General features: G+C 56.5%; 1 protein-coding gene across 1 annotated transcript in view; it reads left to right on the top strand.

Moving 5' to 3' along the window:
* The window catches only part of LOC308186393 (uncharacterized protein), a 183078-nt gene extending 166766 nt beyond the window's left edge, over window positions 1-16312 (top strand). The window contains exons 24-39 of the mRNA XM_080608538.1: window positions 243-499; window positions 898-968; window positions 1395-1483; window positions 1600-1717; window positions 2614-2740; window positions 3209-3414; window positions 3654-3799; window positions 11139-11395; window positions 11794-11864; window positions 12291-12379; window positions 12496-12613; window positions 13510-13636; window positions 14105-14310; window positions 14550-14695; window positions 14975-15100; window positions 15671-16312. Coding sequence (XP_080464664.1) covers window positions 243-499; window positions 898-968; window positions 1395-1483; window positions 1600-1717; window positions 2614-2740; window positions 3209-3414; window positions 3654-3799; window positions 11139-11395; window positions 11794-11864; window positions 12291-12379; window positions 12496-12613; window positions 13510-13636; window positions 14105-14310; window positions 14550-14695; window positions 14975-15100; window positions 15671-15741 — 2225 coding nt within the window. The 3' untranslated portion in view covers window positions 15742-16312. The remainder of the gene's footprint in view (window positions 1-242; window positions 500-897; window positions 969-1394; window positions 1484-1599; window positions 1718-2613; window positions 2741-3208; window positions 3415-3653; window positions 3800-11138; window positions 11396-11793; window positions 11865-12290; window positions 12380-12495; window positions 12614-13509; window positions 13637-14104; window positions 14311-14549; window positions 14696-14974; window positions 15101-15670) is intronic.
* The last annotated feature ends 835 nt before the right edge of the window (window positions 16313-17147 follow it).

Below are 17147 nucleotides of genomic sequence, written 5' to 3'. Positions count from 1 at the left end.
AGAAGGCAGCAGCCCCCCTCTTCCTGCCCCATGTCCGGAACGGTTTGTTCTCCCTGCTCTTTGGAAAGGCCCGGGAGAAGTAGAGGATTGTCTCCGACGGTCAGGGTACAGCTTGAGTTCCCCAAAAGAAACCGTGCCCCAGGAGCTCTTTCTCTTAGCGACCCTTTCTCTGGGAACTTGTTCTGAATGTTGCAAGCAACTTGGGCTTGCTGTGGCACTGAGGATGTTGCTTCTCCTTGCAGATGGTGTCAAGATCGAGCCGCTGAACTACGTGCAGCTATCGCGAGCCACCTCCTTCCCACTGCACGTGGTGAAGAACTGTGTGCAAGAGACCATCCTGTTGTACTGCTTCCTCCTGAGGAGCAAGGAGCACGTCCCCTTTGCCTTCAGGGACATTGGTGTTCTGACGTGCAAAGATGGTTTCCTCTGCATGAACTTTTATCTGGACTGTGTCAAACGTCTGGAGAGCACTGCGGACCTGGTCGCACTGCTCCACAGTGTAAGTTGGTGAGGTTTTGGGGGCTACTTCAATTTCTTTGGGAATCCTAGCGAAGGGTGAGCAATCTGACTGCTATTGGCCAGCCTGGACGTGGCAGGCCAGTCAAATGCCTTTCCCCACGCTTGCCCCCTTAGCTGCTTTCTCCATTAACAAAGAGAGTTTCTTCTGAGCATCTGGGCGCTTGCCCCTGCAAAAAGCCTGGCAGTGTTACTGTACAGCCTCCATATTCTGCCATGCAGCTCCTCCAGAGCAGAACAAAGGTTCATGGAAGAGGCTTTGGAGGAGGGCTTTGGAGAGAAGGCTTTCTTTTGGCTTGGGAGACAGGTTTGCTTCCTGTCAATGAGAGCCGTGAGAAAACCGCCTCAGAAACCCTCCAGCAGGTCTGTGTCTCTTTGCAGAGAATGTGGCCGGCACATCTGACCGCCTTCAGTGGAGAGACCACCGCTCGTGGGATCCCGATGTTCCCAAGGTGAGTGTGTTTCCTCCGCAGCCCTTGGCTGACCCAGCGGGAGGCTTCCCACCTCCTGCTTTGGAACGTGCGCGGCTGGGTCTCCACCTTCAGCACCCAGTCAGGGCTAAACCCCGGGGACTGGTTCCTGGTTATCTAATGCTGAGTTTCGGCTACGAGTGTCTTCACCTGGAGAGGAGGGGCATTGTGGTTGTGTTTCTTGTGCCCGCGCTGCTGCGATTCCCGTCAGAGAGAGTTGCCTGCATGTGGAGGGGAATTTAGGCTACCTTTTCTGGTGCTGCGGGAAGACTGACAACAAACCCCATGCATGGACATGACGGAAAAGGGATGCCATGCCTTGCGCAACACCAGGAGGATTACTGCCAGCAAGCTGCAACGGGAAGGAGGCCAGCCTTCTTCAAGCCCGTGTCATCGTTTGTTTTCCAGGTTTCATCTGACTGTGAGGAGAAGGCCAGAGGCCAAAGCTTCCACCACCTCACAGGAGGAAGCTGCAGGAGAGCGCAGGATGAGAAGAGGTAAGGGAACAGGTCCCTGCTGTCTGGAGGTGGTCCCTGTCCCGTGCTGGCTGACTTGAACCAGGTTAAAAGGCAGTGCCCACGCGGCTGCTCTGAAGAGCTTCCTCCTTTTCTAGTTTCAGAGTGCCATCCTGGCAAGCTGCTGCAGAGGAGGAAGAGGCTTTCCGTCCCCATCCTGACAAGCTGGGAGCCGGGCACAAGGCAGCAAGATGTGGAGAAGAAGCCGTCTACCAGGTGAGACCCCTGGGGGAAAGGAGGAAGGAGCCACTTGCAGCCACACAGGAGAGATGTCCCCTTTGGACCCACCAGCCGCAGGGTGGCTCCTGACACACGTCCTAGCGGAGGCCGCTCTCTCAACGGATGGCAAGCGTGCAGCACGTTTGCCTGAGACTGGCACACCAGCTTCATTTTCCACCAGGGCCCCGATCCCTGGGGGAGCTGAATGCAGGGCCTTGTTGCAGAAGCTCTTCTCCCTTCAGGAGTCCCCCCACATTGCAGCAGAGTCCATCTTCTTGTCTGTGGGAGCAAATGTCCCCTGCCTTCATTCTAACATGTCTCACCGTGGCTTAGGATTGCCGTGGCCCCATCTCCCCTGCTGTTTCTTCCAGCCTAAGGAGCTGTGATACCAGATGGAAAAGTTTCTTTCAGGCATTTTTTTCAAATGCTATCCCAAACGTTGTGGCAGGCACAAGAGAGTGCTGAGGTAGGGAGGTGGCATGACTGCCCTCCTTACCTGACGGTTTTCTCCGATGCTACTGGCTCCCCAGCGATAACCTGTTTTCCACCCGTAAGCGCACCGTGTTTCAGGGCCACAGAGGAGAAGCTGAGGCAAAGCCCGGGTGGGCCATAATGGTGTCTCTCGGCTCCTGTCCTTGCACAAGACACCGCTCCTCTCCTTCTTCCACCAAAAAGGGCCTGGATACGGGCATCCCGAGCCTTCCTGAAGGCAGGTGGTGCCACAGCTTCGCGTTTGGCTCTCTCTGTCTCTGCTGAAGTGAACACGGCCAGTCCAATACGCCCGCTCGCTGCGGAACTGTCGTCTGCTGCAGAGGCTGACGCAGCTTGCGAGCGCGGACTGGAGACCGAATTCCCCTGGGCTCATGCAGCCTCCTCCTGGTGTCTGTTTGCAGCGTGCTCCCCCCGTGTCCAGGCAGCACCCCCAGGACGAAGAGGACAGACAGGCAGGAAACAGCTCCTGAAGCCATGTCCACCACCACTGCGCTCCCTGCTCCTGAAGCCTCCAGGAGAGCGCTGCAGGTACCTGCTCTGCCTTGCTGCAATGACCGTGCTGTTTGGGCCTGTGCAAAAGCCTCTTTGTGTGGAGCGATCCCGAGCAGGTCCCTTGGGATGCGTTCATTTTCACGTTTGTTACCTCCTTCATCTCTTCCTCAGGAGACGGAAGGTGGCGTCCCGCACACCTTCCCTGCCTCTTACTGCCTCCCGTGTTGCCACGAGCCATTTCATTTTGACCAGGGGCCATGGAAAAGGAACAAGGCCTTTCTGGGTCATTGATGGCAGAGGGCTTTGGTCACCGCGGGCTGTTCAGCTGTGTTTGTCACGAGTTGAGGAGCCTGGCCTAGCTTCAGGGCCCCTCATCCTTGAGGGTCGAAGCACTGCTGACAGACCGGCTGAGGCGAGGGGGCAGGAGTGCGGGTTAGGCCTGAGGGACAGCTGAGACCAATCCTGTCTGCTGTTGTGTTTTTGTTTTTTTTTTTTTTCCTCCAGGAGGTCTGGAACCTGTCTTCACAGTGGGACCAAACAGACTGCTCATGGCCCACGTACCAAAAGCTACAAGAGCAAGCCCGGGCAGAAATGGCTGCATGGGAAGCCTGGTCTGATGGGGAGGACCAACAGATACCCCAGGTACTGGCAGTGATCAACAGCGCTGAGAACAGCAGCGATCCTCTCCGCCAGGGCTCCGAGGGCGGCAGGTCCCAGGGTGGTGGGAGCAGGACGGGCACCAGGCCGCAGGGCAGGGCTTTGCCTGCTCCTCCCTGTGAGGGAGAGGTTGTCAGCAGAAAGGGAGGGATAAAAGCAGCAGCCAGACGTGGGCTGGCAGCGCCGAGTCGCCTGGTTCGCAGGTCCTGTTGCAGGGCCCTTTCAAGAGGTCCTCTGGGAAACAGCACCTGTGTGTCCAGTCCTGTTTGATGAGAGTGTCTTCTCCTTGCAGCGATTCAACAGCCAACATGCTTGGACCCCCCATCCTCCAGCCCAGCCCAGGAGCAAGGAGGTCAGGAGGAGGTGGAGGAAGGCTGAGAACCCTGCCCCAGCAGAGGATTTGGGAGCAGCAGCCAAGCTGGAGAGACTCCGGCCTGAGTAAGTGTGTGCCGGCTCCGTTCCCGTCCTGGGGCACTGGAGTAGCTGTTGAGTGATGTCAGGACATGTCCAGGAGCCTGGTCCCTGAGTCCTGGGCTTGCCTCTAACACCCTTTGATTCCTCCTAAAGCGGGCATGACCTTGGTTACCACCAAGGCCTAAAAATCAGGTTGGAAGGGTGGGTGCAGGTGGCACTGCATGGGTGCAGGGTCTGGATGACGGGAGAGGCAGAAGGGGTGTCTGAGAGAGGCTGAGGGATCCCTTTCTCCTGTTGTTGCAGCCGCCTTTCCCCACGAGCACGCCAAGTTTTGGAAAGGTTGGAGCCACATCGCCATCAACAAAGCGTATTCAGAAATGTTGCGGAGGCAAACCGGCTGCGGCAAGAGCAGCAGCAGCAGCTCCCCTGGTAAGTATCTCCAAAAAGGGATGGTGCTTCCCACTGCTGCAAGGCCCATCCTTCCCCTGGGGGCAGCACTGGGAGAAAGAGGGCACGTCTCCAACACCCCTCCCGAGACAGACGCGGGCTTTGGAGACTCTGGAGACTTTGGGACTGGAGCTCCCTGACACCTGACGGGGAGCGGCTGGGCACCCAGAACAGGCTTTCCCACGTGGGATGTGAAAGTCCTGTCTGAAAACAGAGGGGTCCCCTGGATGGCTGCCTCTCCCCTTTCCAAAGCCAAGAGTCTGTCCTTCCTTTGGAGAGCGCTGACGCCAGGACACCTTGCCCTGAGGGGGAATACCTGTGCAGAATACCCAGGGTCCTCCGCTCCACCTGACCCAGCCCCAGGCTGGTGAGCTGCACCCCTGGGGACCTTGTCGTGAGCTTGGGCACGAGGCATCTGTCTCACTTCACGGCAGCCTTGAAGCTTCCTGGGAAGCAGACCCCTACGTGCACGGCCCGAGCTAAGCCTGCAGTATTTCTCTGTGTTCAGCCTGTACACAACCTGCTCATCCTCTTTTTCTTTTGACTCCCTAGCGCTAGATGCTGGTACCGCAGTGGAGGGGAAGGTGCTGGGAATGGTGACGGCGGCAGCAGCGGAGCTCTGAGCAAAGGGGCTGGGACGCTCCCCCGCTTTCCACCCCTGAATGGAAAATAAAGAGCACCGGGGCTCTTCCCAAACAGACTGCTTGTGTCACTTCATCCACCCTAGACTTGAGTACGCATAAGCTGGATCTCTGCTTTGAAAGAGGAATGTGGGTTGAAAGGAGAGCTCTTTCCAAGGCTCCCATTGCTATGCCTGCGCTGTCTAAGTGTGGCTTCCCGTCATGATACTCATCGCTGCCAGTTGCGCGCATTTCCAGTGCAGAAGTCTGTGTCTCAGCCCACGTCCCCATAGCTCCCTCCTAGCTAGGGGAGCTCCGTGGCAGACCTGCAGGGGAGGCCCATGGGGACGAGGAGCAGGCAGAGGCATGGGGAATCTGAGGGCATCTGAAAGGACTCTCAGGGCCAGGTGTGCGGGTGTGTATGTGCTTGTGAACCCCGAGAGTGCCGTGTGTGTGCCTGCAGCAGTGACCTGCTGTCTCTGCCAGCCCCAGTCAGGAGGGGACTCGGCTGTCTGTGCCTGTGTGTTACGTGTGTCCTGTGTGTGGGTGCTGTTGCAAGCAGCGCCTTGTCTGTGGTCATCTGTGTGACCGGCTGTATCAGTGTCCTCCCTGGGTGTCCCTGGCACAGGTGCTCAGCTTCGTTGCTGGTTGAACCTGCAAAGGGGAAACTGGCAGCCGTGTCCCTCAGCCTGGGCGGAGAGCTGGGGACCCTGGGCACTGGGCTGGGTTCCAGTGGCCGGGCAGGACCATGCTGGGTGGTATCGGTCTGTACTGGGCTCCAGAGCATCTGGGGTAGTCAGCAGGATCTGGTCAAGTTGTGTGTCTTGCTGAGATTGCGTGTACATAATGCTTATAATATGCTGGGGGACCGATCCTTTGCTTCTGTTCCCTTAGGGTTATATTTACAAGGAAACTAGAGCATTGTGTGGGCACCCAAATGGGACCTGTGCTAGTAAATTCTTGGGTTGATTGGAACAAGTGGATTGAAAAGATGTTTACAGAGCATGAGGAGACAAGTAAGAGGCACAGATGGCTCAAACTGCAGGCCTGGTGGCTGGTATTCAGCGTTTAGGGGCTGAAAAGAAATGCTCACCAAAGCACGTACAAGACCTCCTGGATCCTGATCACTTCCAGCTCTGGAGATGAGAAATGATAGTAGAGAGCTGGAAGAAAACTGACAGAATCAGGCAAAGGCTGAGCCTTCTACAGACCGAACTTTCCAAATGCCTGAAGAATCAGGTAGAGACGGGAAATGCACAGTTGCAAAGAAGTAGCCTTAACGTTCAGAGATTCAGACCTGGTGGAGCCGAGTAGCCCTATATCTACTCCAAATCTACTCCTTTTTAGTTTAAAACCACTAGTCCTTGTCCTATCACTACACCCCCTGAGAAAGAGTCCCTGCGCAGCTTTCTTGGAGGCCCCCTTTTGGTACTGGAAGGCTGCAATGAGGTCTGCCCAGAGCCTTCTCTTCTCTAGACTGAACAACTCTCCCAGCCTGTCTTCGTGGGACAACCCTCTGATCAGCCTCGTGGCCACACTTCTTTTGATGCAGCCCGCGATACGGCTGGCTTTCTTTTTTTTTATGGCATGTGCACATTGCCAGTTCATGCGGAGTCTCTCACCCACCAATGCTCCCAGGCCCTTCTCAGGGCTGCTCTCAACCCATTCTCCACCCAGCCTGGATTTGTGCTTAGGATTGCCCTGATCCAGGTGCAGGACCTTCCACTTGGCCTTGTTGAACCTCACGAGGTTTGCATTGGCCCAGCTCTCAAGCCTGTGCAGGTCCCCCTGGATGGCATCCCTTCCCTCCAGCGTGTCGACCGTGCCACACAGCTTAGAGTCATCAGCAAACGTGCTGAGAGTGCACTCAATCTACCGTCCATGTCGCTGACAAATATATTAAATAGTGCCGGCCCCATACTGACTCCTGAGGGACATGACTCATCACTGATCTCCACTTGGGCATGAAGCCGTTGACCACAACTCTCTGAGTGCAACCATCCAGCCAATTCCTTGCCCATGGAGTTGCTCATCCATCATATCCACGACTCTCCAATTTGGAGACAAGGATGTCATGCAGGACAGTGTCAAATGCCTTGCAGAAGTCCAGGTAGATGACGGCAGCTGCTCTTCCCCTATCCACCAGTGCTGTAACCCTGCTGTAGAAGGCCACCAGATTTTTCAGGCATGATCTGCCCTTACTGGAGCCACGCTGACTGTCACCAAGCACCTCTTTGTTTTCCACGTGCCTTGGAATAGTTCCCAGGAGGCTCTGCAGTACCTCATTCTCCCAGTCTGTTCCTTTGTATTCTGTGAATTGGCTAGTGTGGCTAGAGCACTTGACAGTGAAGACTGAAGCAAAAAAGTCATTGACTACCCCAGCCTCCTCCATGTACCACGTAACCAGGTCTCCCATTTCCTTCAGCAGAGGGCCCACGTTTTCCCTAGTCTTACTTTTATCACCAATATACCTGTAGAAGCCCTTCCTGTTGCCCCTGACGCTCCTGACAAGAGTCAATTCTGGTGGGGCTTAGCTTTCTGAACTTGATCCCTGGCTGCTCGGTAAATGTTCCTGCATTCCTCCTAGGAGGCTCAAGGGAGACCTTATCGCCCCACTGCCCCACGCGTGGTCCCACAGCCATGCTGCCAAGGCACCGCACATGGCAGTGCCCGATCAGGGCTGAGTCAAGCTCTTACTGACCGCACCAGGGACAATAGACATGGAAGACAGAATGCAATGCACAGGAAAAATTACACATAATAAGCAACCAAATAACAGTAGTTTTGTAGCCACGGCCACCCTCATGTCCAGTCTCCAAATGGGGTCCTGCTATCATTTGTCTTCAGTTGTTTGGTTAATTCTTGTAATTCCTGTATCTTCACGTGTACCAAGTGGGAATGATCACTCAGGTTCATATAAGACATACCTGCAAAGTCCTCGCAATCATGACCATGGACAAGTAACAAAAATCAATCCCAGCTCTATTTTGTAGCGTAGCATGCCTTATTAATATTTACGTCAAGCAGCAAGCCAGGTAGCGCAGCACTAGTGGCATCACTAAATTTACTTAGTCAGCACGCTAGGCGATTCAGGGTGGTTAACGCTCGAGCACTAGCCAAACCAGGTTCCGTACTATTCACCCACCATGACACTGAGTTGTTTTTCCCTGTATAGGTGAAAAATGTGCAGTAGGTCGCTGGCAACGAGCCCAGGAGGCTCAATTCTTGGGACGGGAGGCTTGGTGTCTGCCCAGCTCTGGATAACCAACCATTCCAGGAGTCGCTCCAGGCCTCGCAGCGTGGCTCTCAGGCCATGGCTTGGTCACATAAGCGGGCTAGCCGTTCCCGTCTCAGCAGCGCTCCGACCCGACAGATGCAAAAGGGGTGCTGCGGTGCAGCAAGACTCAGGCACGTAATATCCTGGCCTGTGGCATTAGCCATGGTCACCCATACGTTCTGTTGAGGCTGTGGGATGATCCACGCTGACCTGGAAAACAGCCGGGGGGGAGTGGGGGTGGGGTGATGGCGGGGGGGGAATCATGGCCACGGGCCGCGGGGAGGCTGCGGCAGCCTTCAGGAGCACGCTGCGTCTGTCCCAGACGGTTCTCCCCACTCTCCTCTTCATCTGCAGCGCATGCCCTACTCCTCTCCCTCACCATGACGTGCTGAGGGTATGTTTGCCATTCCCTCGTGTACCACCTCTGCCTCCCGCATGGCAGACAGGGGGATGGTGCTGAGGCCTCCTCAAAGCACAGAGCCCCGTGGGATGTGCGGGGCTGCAATTCCCTCCGTATAACACATCCTACTCGGACAACAGCAAAGGCTGGCTGTTGTTCAGCCAAGTTCAGGTGCGGTGAGGGACTGCTGTATCCCAGGTGCCTTTGCTCCCATCTTTTTCTTGAAAAAGGCCCAGCCCCAGGACAGGCCTCAAACCCCACCTTCCTGGAAGGGCTTCCAAGATCAGAGGTGTGTTGGGGCAGGAACACAGCGGTGACTTTTCCAGCGCTCCACTTCCTATATCCAATGGCCTTTGTCACCATTTGGAGATGTTCCTGGTAGATTTGTCAAGATCCTGTGGAAAAGAACAGGGCAGAAGGGAGGTGACAGTTTCTCAGGACAAGAAGGGAAATCTCTCGTCTCTCTCCCGACCTGCGCCATCTCCTTGCTGCTGACCTCATAGGCCTTCAAATGACACGTGCTGATGTCAGAGGGGGATGTCAGAGGGTCAGAGCAGAGGCGTGTTGGGGCAGGCAGACAGTGGGGACTTCTCCAGCACTCCAATCCTTTATTCTATGGCCTTTGTCACCATGTGGAGATGTTCCTGGTGGCTTTGCCAGGAACTGCTGCTAAAGAACTGGGCAGAAGGGAGGTGACTGTTTCTCAGGACAAGAAAGGAAATCTCTCGTCTCTCTCCTGAGCTGTGCTGTCTCCATGCTGCTGACATCATAAGCCTTCAGATGACACGTGCTGATGTCACAAAGGGATGCACTGCATCACCAGGATATCTTCACTGGAGCAGCGCCAGTGCCGGCACTTCCCTGCAAGGCCTGGTCCCTGCTGGGCACTGCTTGGGTGCTCCCCACCGCTGTCCTTCTGTGGCCAGGAGTGGGGGCAGCAGGCAGCAAGGTTGCACTGGGCGACCCTCGCTGACGGGCGGAGGAGCAGGGGCACCTTGCAGAGGAGCTGTGGTTGAGGAGCCAGGGCGGGCATCCCTTGTCCTGAGCTGAGGGCCAGCAGCAAGTGAGATGGAGGGTTGCTGGAGTGTGACCATCACCTCTGATCTGACTTCTGCATTCCCAGTGCTCCTGCAGCTCTCCCCCAAAGGTGAGGGTGTCAGGAGCCCCTTCCCAAGGGGTGTCCCAGGGGCTGTCAGCTGTCCCAAGCTGCAGGTCCTGGGCTGGGGGGTGGTGGTGGTGCTGCACAGAGCTGGTGGCTGCCACGAGAGCCCTGCCTGAGGGTCCCGCTGGGCTCAGGGGACAATGTGGCAGCCAGGACTCCTGGGTCCTGATGCCAGGGCTGTCCTGAGGCCCAGGGCTCCTCTGGCCATGGCTCAGACTTCTCCTGATGGGGGACAGTCCAGGGCCAGCTTTCCCTGGGAGCCGGTGCCTCTTTGGGATCTGGCTCTGGGAGGAAAGACCTCTGGTGTCCCAGAGACTGGCGTGGCCTGCAGGTCCCACAGGCCTCTCAGGAATGTCCCAGGAGTGCCTGCATGGTGTTTTTCTGGGATGCTTGTGTATGCCTGCATGTGTCATCGCCTGGGTGAGGTGCTTGCCAAGAGGTTGTGAGCTGGCTGGCCTGGAGCCTGACGTGTCTTTTCCTCGCTTTCCAGAGACTGAGGCTATCTGGGATGCTGTATCCAAGTACATCCTGGAAGAGCTGAAGCGGGATAAGGTGGGTTGGTGTCCTGGGCCCTGCAGAGCAATCCCTGCCCGAGCACCGTGGCAGTGCTCTAAGACTGCCCGGGGTGCCCGGAGCAGCTTCTTGGCCAGCTGGGAGAGAAACCAAGGCCAGATGTGCTCTGCCTCTCAGGTGTTTGGCACACCCTAGGGCTTCCCTCTTCCCTGCGGTCTGAGTGGGGAGGGCGAGCAGAGAGATGGGGGAATATCCTGGCTCCGTGCCTAGGACAATTGCTGGGAGTCAGTCCCAGGCCTAATCCGTGTGCTGGAAACCTCCGGGCGCTTCTCTAGCCAAGGGATGTTGGCAAATCCTGTGAGGGGGGTGACGAAAGAAACAGAGGATGCGGCTCTTTTGCAAAGCTTTCCAAAGTGCCCCACCTTGCCCCATTGTCCCTCAGGAGCGGGCAGGGCACAGAGCAGTGTCCCCCTGCTCTGACAGTCATCCCTTTTCCCGTCTCTCAAGAACTCCCTCATCGGCCTTTCTGTCTTTTCTGTGTGCAGGGCGTTCGGGTTGCGGGACTCGGGACCTTTGCTGTTGTCCAAGAGCAATTCCATGGCAAAGAAGAGCCGCTCTTGGTTCGAAGGCCTTTCTTCGAGCTAGACATCGACGAGTTGTGGCTGGAGGAGATCTACTGTCCCACTGAGCTCCTCCCTGGTGAGAAGGCAGCAGCCCCCCTCTTCCTGCCCCATGTCCGGAACGGTTTGTTCTCCCTGCTCTTTGGAAAGGCCCGGGAGAAGTAGAGGATTGTCTCCGACGGTCAGGGTACAGCTTGAGTTCCCCAAAAGAAACCGTGCCCCAGGAGCTCTTTCTCTTAGCGACCCTTTCTCTGGGAACTTGTTCTGAATGTTGCAAGCAACTTGGGCTTGCTGTGGCACTGAGGATGTTGCTTCTCCTTGCAGATGGTGTCAAGATCGAGCCGCTGAACTACGTGCAGCTATCGCGAGCCACCTCCTTCCCACTGCACGTGGTGAAGAACTGTGTGCAAGAGACCATCCTGTTGTACTGCTTCCTCCTGAGGAGCAAGGAGCACGTCCCCTTTGCCTTCAGGGACATTGGTGTTCTGACGTGCAAAGATGGTTTCCTCTGCATGAACTTTTATCTGGACTGTGTCAAACGTCTGGAGAGCACTGCGGACCTGGTCGCACTGCTCCACAGTGTAAGTTGGTGAGGTTTTGGGGGCTACTTCAATTTCTTTGGGAATCCTAGCAAAGGGTGAGGAATCCGACCGCTGTTGGCCAGCCTGGACATGGCAGGCCAGTCAAATGCCTTTCCCCACGCTTGCCCCCTTAGCTGCTTTCTCCATTAACAAAGAGAGTTTCTTCTGAGCATCTGGGCGCTTGCCCCTGCAAAAAGCCTGGCAGTGTTACTGTACAGCCTCCATATTCTGCCATGCAGCTCCTCCAGAGCAGAACAAAGGTTCATGGAAGAGGCTTTGGAGGAGGGCTTTGGAGAGAAGGCTTTCTTTTGGCTTGGGAGACAGGTTTGCTTCCTGTCAATGAGAGCCGTGAGAAAACCGCCTCAGAAACCCTCCAGCAGGTCTGTGTCTCTTTGCAGAGAATGTGGCCGGCGCATCTGACCGCCTTCAGTGGAGAGACCACCGCTCGTGGGATCCCGATGTTCCCAAGGTGAGTGTGTTTCCTCCGCAGCCCTTGGCTGACCCAGCGGGAGGCTTCCCACCTCCTGCTTTGGAACGTGCGCGGCTGGGTCTCCACCTTCAGCACCCAGTCAGGGCTAAACCCCGGGGACTGGTTCCTGGTTATCTACTGCTGAGTTTCGGCTACGAGTGTCTTCACCTGGAGAGGAGGGGCATTGTGGTTGTGTTTCTTGTGCCCGCGCTGCTGCGATTCCCGTCAGAGAGAGTTGCCTGCATGTGGAGGGGAATTTAGGCTACCTTTTCTGGTGCTGCGGGAAGACTGACAACAAACCCCATGCATGGACATGACGGAAAAGGGATGCCATGCCTTGCGCGACACCAGGAGGATTACTGCCAGCAAGCTGCAACGGGAAGGAGGCCAGCCTTCTTCAAGCCCGTGTCATCGTTTGTTTTCCAGGTTTCATCTGACTGTGAGGAGAAGGCCAGAGGCCAAAGCTTCCACCACCTCACAGGAGGAAGCTGCAGGAGAGCGCAGGATGAGAAGAGGTAAGGGAACAGGTCCCTGCTGTCTGGAGGTGGTCCCTGTCCCGTGCTGGCTGACTTGAACCAGGTTAAAAGGCAGTGCCCACGCGGCTGCTCTGAAGAGCTTCCTCCTTTTCTAGTTTCAGAGTGCCATCCTGGCAAGCTGCTGCAGAGGAGGAAGAGGCTTTCCGTCCCCATCCTGACAAGCTGGGAGCCGGGCACAAGGCAGCAAGATGTGGAGAAGAAGCCGTCTACCAGGTGAGACCCCTGGGGGAAAGGAGGAAGGAGCCACTTGCAGCCACACAGGAGAGATGTCCCCTTTGGACCCACCAGCCGCAGGGTGGCTCCTGACACACGTCCTAGCGGAGGCCGCTCTCTCAACGGATGGCAAGCGTGCAGCACGTTTGCCTGAGACTGGCACACCAGCTTCATTTTCCACCAGGGCCCCGATCCCTGGGGGAGCTGAATGCAGGGCCTTGTTGCAGAAGCTCTTCTCCCTTCAGGAGTCCCCCCACATTGCAGCAGAGTCCATCTTCTTGTCTGTGGGAGCAAATGTCCCCTGCCTTCATTCTAACATGTCTCACCGTGGCTTAGGATTGCCGTGGCCCCATCTCCCCTGCTGTTTCTTCCAGCCTAAGGAGCTGTGATACCAGATGGAAAAGTTTCTTTCAGGCATTTTTTTCAAATGCTATCCCAAACGTTGTGGCAGGCACAAGAGAGTGCTGAGGTAGGGAGGTGGCATGACTGCCCTCCTTACCTGACGGTTTTCTCCGATGCTACTGGCTCCCCAGCGATAACCTGTTTTCCACCCGTAAGCGCACCGTGTTTCAGGGCCACAGAGGAGAAGCTGAGGTAAAGCCCGGGTGGGCCATAATGGTGTCTCTCGGCTCCTGTCCTTGCACAAGACACCGCTCCTCTCCTTCTTCCACCAAAAAGGGCCTGGATACGGGCATCCCGAGCCTTCCTGAAGGCAGGTGGTGCCACAGCTTCGCGTTTGGCTCTCTCTGTCTCTGCTGAAGTGAACACGGCCAGTCCAATATGCCCGCTCGCTGCGGAACTGTCGTCTGCTGCAGAGGCTGACGCAGCTTGCGAGCGCGGACTGGAGACCGAATTCCCCTGGGCTCATGCAGCCTCCTCCTGGTGTCTGTTTGCAGCGTGCTCCCCCCGTGTCCAGGCAGCACCCCCAGGACGAAGAGGACAGACAGGCAGGAAACAGCTCCTGAAGCCATGTCCACCACCACTGCGCTCCCTGCTCCTGAAGCCTCCAGGAGAGCGCTGCAGGTACCTGCTCTGCCTTGCTGCAATGACCGTGCTGTTTGGGCCTGTGCAAAAGCCTCTTTGTGTGGAGCGATCCCGAGCAGGTCCCTTGGGATGCGTTCATTTTCACGTTTGTTACCTCCTTCATCTCTTCCTCAGGAGACGGAAGGTGGCGTCCCGCACACCTTCCCTGCCTCTTACTGCCTCCCGTGTTGCCACGAGCCATTTCATTTTGACCAGGGGCCATGGAAAAGGAACAAGGCCTTTCTGGGTCATTGATGGCAGAGGGCTTTGGTCACCGCGGGCTGTTCAGCTGTGTTTGTCACGAGTTGAGGAGCCTGGCCTAGCTTCAGGGCCCCTCATCCTTGAGGGTCGAAGCACTGCTGACAGACCGGCTGAGGCGAGGGGGCAGGAGTGCGGGTTAGGCCTGAGGGACAGCTGAGACCAATCCTGTCTGCTGTTGTGTTTTTGTTTTTTTTTTTTTTCCTCCAGGAGGTCTGGAACCTGTCTTCACAGTGGGACCAAACAGACTGCTCATGGCCCACGTACCAAAAGCTACAAGAGCAAGCCCGGGCAGAAATGGCTGCATGGGAAGCCTGGTCTGATGGGGAGGACCAACAGATACCCCAGGTACTGGCAGTGATCAACAGCGCTGAGAACAGCAGCGATCCTCTCCGCCAGGGCTCCGAGGGCGGCAGGTCCCAGGGTGGTGGGAGCAGGACGGGCACCAGGCCGCAGGGCAGGGCTTTGCCTGCTCCTCCCTGTGAGGGAGAGGTTGTCAGCAGAAAGGGAGGGATAAAAGCAGCAGCCAGACGTGGGCTGGCAGCGCCGAGTCGCCTGGTTCGCAGGTCCTGTTGCAGGGCCCTTTCAAGAGGTCCTCTGGGAAACAGCACCTGTGTGTCCAGTCCTGTTTGATGAGAGTGTCTTCTCCTTGCAGCGATTCAACAGCCAACATGCTTGGACCCCCCATCCTCCAGCCCAGCCCAGGAGCAAGGAGGTCAGGAGGAGGTGGAGGAAGGCTGAGAACCCTGCCCCAGCAGAGGATTTGGGAGCAGCAGCCAAGCTGGAGAGACTCCGGCCTGAGTAAGTGTGTGCCGGCTCCGTTCCCGTCCTGGGGCACTGGAGTAGCTGTTGAGTGATGTCAGGACATGTCCAGGAGCCTGGTCCCTGAGTCCTGGGCTTGCCTCTAACACCCTTTGATTCCTCCTAAAGCGGGCATGACCTTGGTTACCACCAAGGCCTAAAAATCAGGTTGGAAGGGTGGGTGCAGGTGGCACTGCATGGGTGCAGGGTCTGGATGAGGGGAGAGGCAGAAGGGGTGTCTGAGAGAGGCTGAGGGATCCCTTTCTCCTGTTGTTGCAGCCGCCTTTCCCCACGAGCACGCCAAGTTTTGGAAAGGTTGGAGCCACATCGCCATCAACAAAGCGTATTCAGAAATGTTGCGGAGGCAAACCGGCTGCGGCAAGAGCAGCAGCAGCAGCTCCCCTGGTAAGTATCTCCAAAAAGGGATGGTGCTTCCCACTGCTGCAAGGCCCATCCTTCCCCTGGGGGCAGCACTGGGAGAAAGAGGGCACGTCTCCAACACCCCTCCCGAGACAGACGCGGGCTTTGGAGACTCTGGAGACTTTGGGACTGGAGCTCCCTGACACCTGACGGGGAGCGGCTGGGCACCCAGAACAGGCTTTCCCATGTGGGATGTGAAAGTCCTGTCTGAAAACAGAGGGGTCCCCTGGATGGCTGCCTCTCCCCTTTCCAAAGCCAAGAGTCTGTCCTTCCTTTGGAGAGCGCTGACACCAGGACACCTTGCCCTGAGGGGGAATACCTGTGCAGAATACCCAGGGTCCTCCGCTCCACCTGACCCAGCCCCAGGCTGGTGAGCTGCACCCCTGGGGACCTTGTCGTGAGCTTGGGCACGAGGCATCTGTCTCACTTCACGGCAGCCTTGAAGCTTCCTGGGAAGCAGACCCCTACGTGCACGGCCCGAGCTAAGCCTGCAGTATTTCTCTGTGTTCAGCCTGTACACAACCTGCTCATCCTCTTTTTCTTTTGACTCCCTAGCGCTAGATGCTGGTACCGCAGTGGAGGGGAAGGTGCTGGGAATGGTGACGGCGGCAGCAGCGGAGCTCTGAGCAAAGGGGCTGGGACGCTCCCCCGCTTTCCACCCCTGAATGGAAAATAAAGAGCACCGGGGCTCTTCCCAAACAGACTGCTTGTGTCACTTCATCCACCCTAGACTTGAGTACGCATAAGCTGGATCTCTGCTTTGAAAGAGGAATGTGGGTTGAAAGGAGAGCTCTTTCCAAGGCTCCCATTGCTATGCCTGCGCTGTCTAAGTGTGGCTTCCCGTCATGATACTCATCGCTGCCAGTTGCGCGCATTTCCAGTGCAGAAGTCTGTGTCTCAGCCCACGTCCCCATAGCTCCCTCCTAGCTAGGGGAGCTCCGTGGCAGACCTGCAGGGGAGGCCCATGGGGACGAGGAGCAGGCAGAGGCATGGGGAATCTGAGGGCATCTGAAAGGACTCTCAGGGCCAGGTGTGCGGGTGTGTATGTGCTTGTGAACCCCGAGAGTGCCGTGTGTGTGCCTGCAGCAGTGACCTGCTGTCTCTGCCAGCCCCAGTCAGGAGGGGACTCGGCTGTCTGTGCCTGTGTGTTACGTGTGTCCTGTGTGTGGGTGCTGTTGCAAGCAGCGCCTTGTCTGTGGTCATCTGTGTGACCAGCTGTATCAGTGTCCTCCCTGGGTGTCCCTGGCACAGGTGCTCAGCTTCGTTGCTGGTTGAACCTGCAAAGGGGAAACTGGCAGCCGTGTCCCTCAGCCTGGGCGGAGAGCTGGGGACCCTGGGCACTGGGCTGGGTTCCAGTGGCCGGGCAGGACCATGCTGGGTGGTATCGGTCTGTACTGGGCTCCAGAGCATCTGGGGTAGTCAGCAGGATCTGGTCAAGTTGTGTGTCTTGCTGAGATTGCGTGTACATAATGCTTATAATATGCTGGGGGACCGATCCTTTGCTTCTGTTCCCTTAGGGTTATATTTACAAGGAAACTAGAGCATTGTGTGGGCACCCAAATGGGACCTGTGCTAGTAAATTCTTGGGTTGATTGGAACAAGTGGATTGAAAAGATGTTTACAGAGCATGAGGAGACAAGTAAGAGGCACAGATGGCTCAAACTGCAGGCCTGGTGGCTGGTATTCAGCGTTTAGGGGCTGAAAAGAAATGCTCACCAAAGCACGTACAAGACCTCCTGGATCCTGATCACTTCCAGCTCTGGAGATGAGAAATGATAGTAGAGAGCTGGAAGAAAACTGACAGAATCAGGCAAAGGCTGAGCCTTCTACAGACCGAACTTTCCAAATGCCTGAAGAATCAGGTAGAGACGGGAAATGCACAGTTGCAAAGAAGTAGCCTTAACGTTCAGAGATTTAGACCTGGTGGAGCCGAGTAGCCCTATATCTACTCCAAATCTACTCCTTTTTAGTTTAAAACCACTAGTCCTTGTCCTATCACTACACCCCCTGAGAAAGAGTCCCTGCGCAGCTT

The sequence above is a fragment of the Anser brachyrhynchus genome (assembly GCF_964034855.1).
Source record: "Anser brachyrhynchus genome assembly, contig: SCAFFOLD_86, whole genome shotgun sequence".
NCBI classification, from domain to species: Eukaryota; Metazoa; Chordata; class Aves; order Anseriformes; family Anatidae; genus Anser; species Anser brachyrhynchus.
Note: the sequence above shows the minus strand (reverse complement) of the source record. Positions and strands in the feature narration are given on the sequence as shown.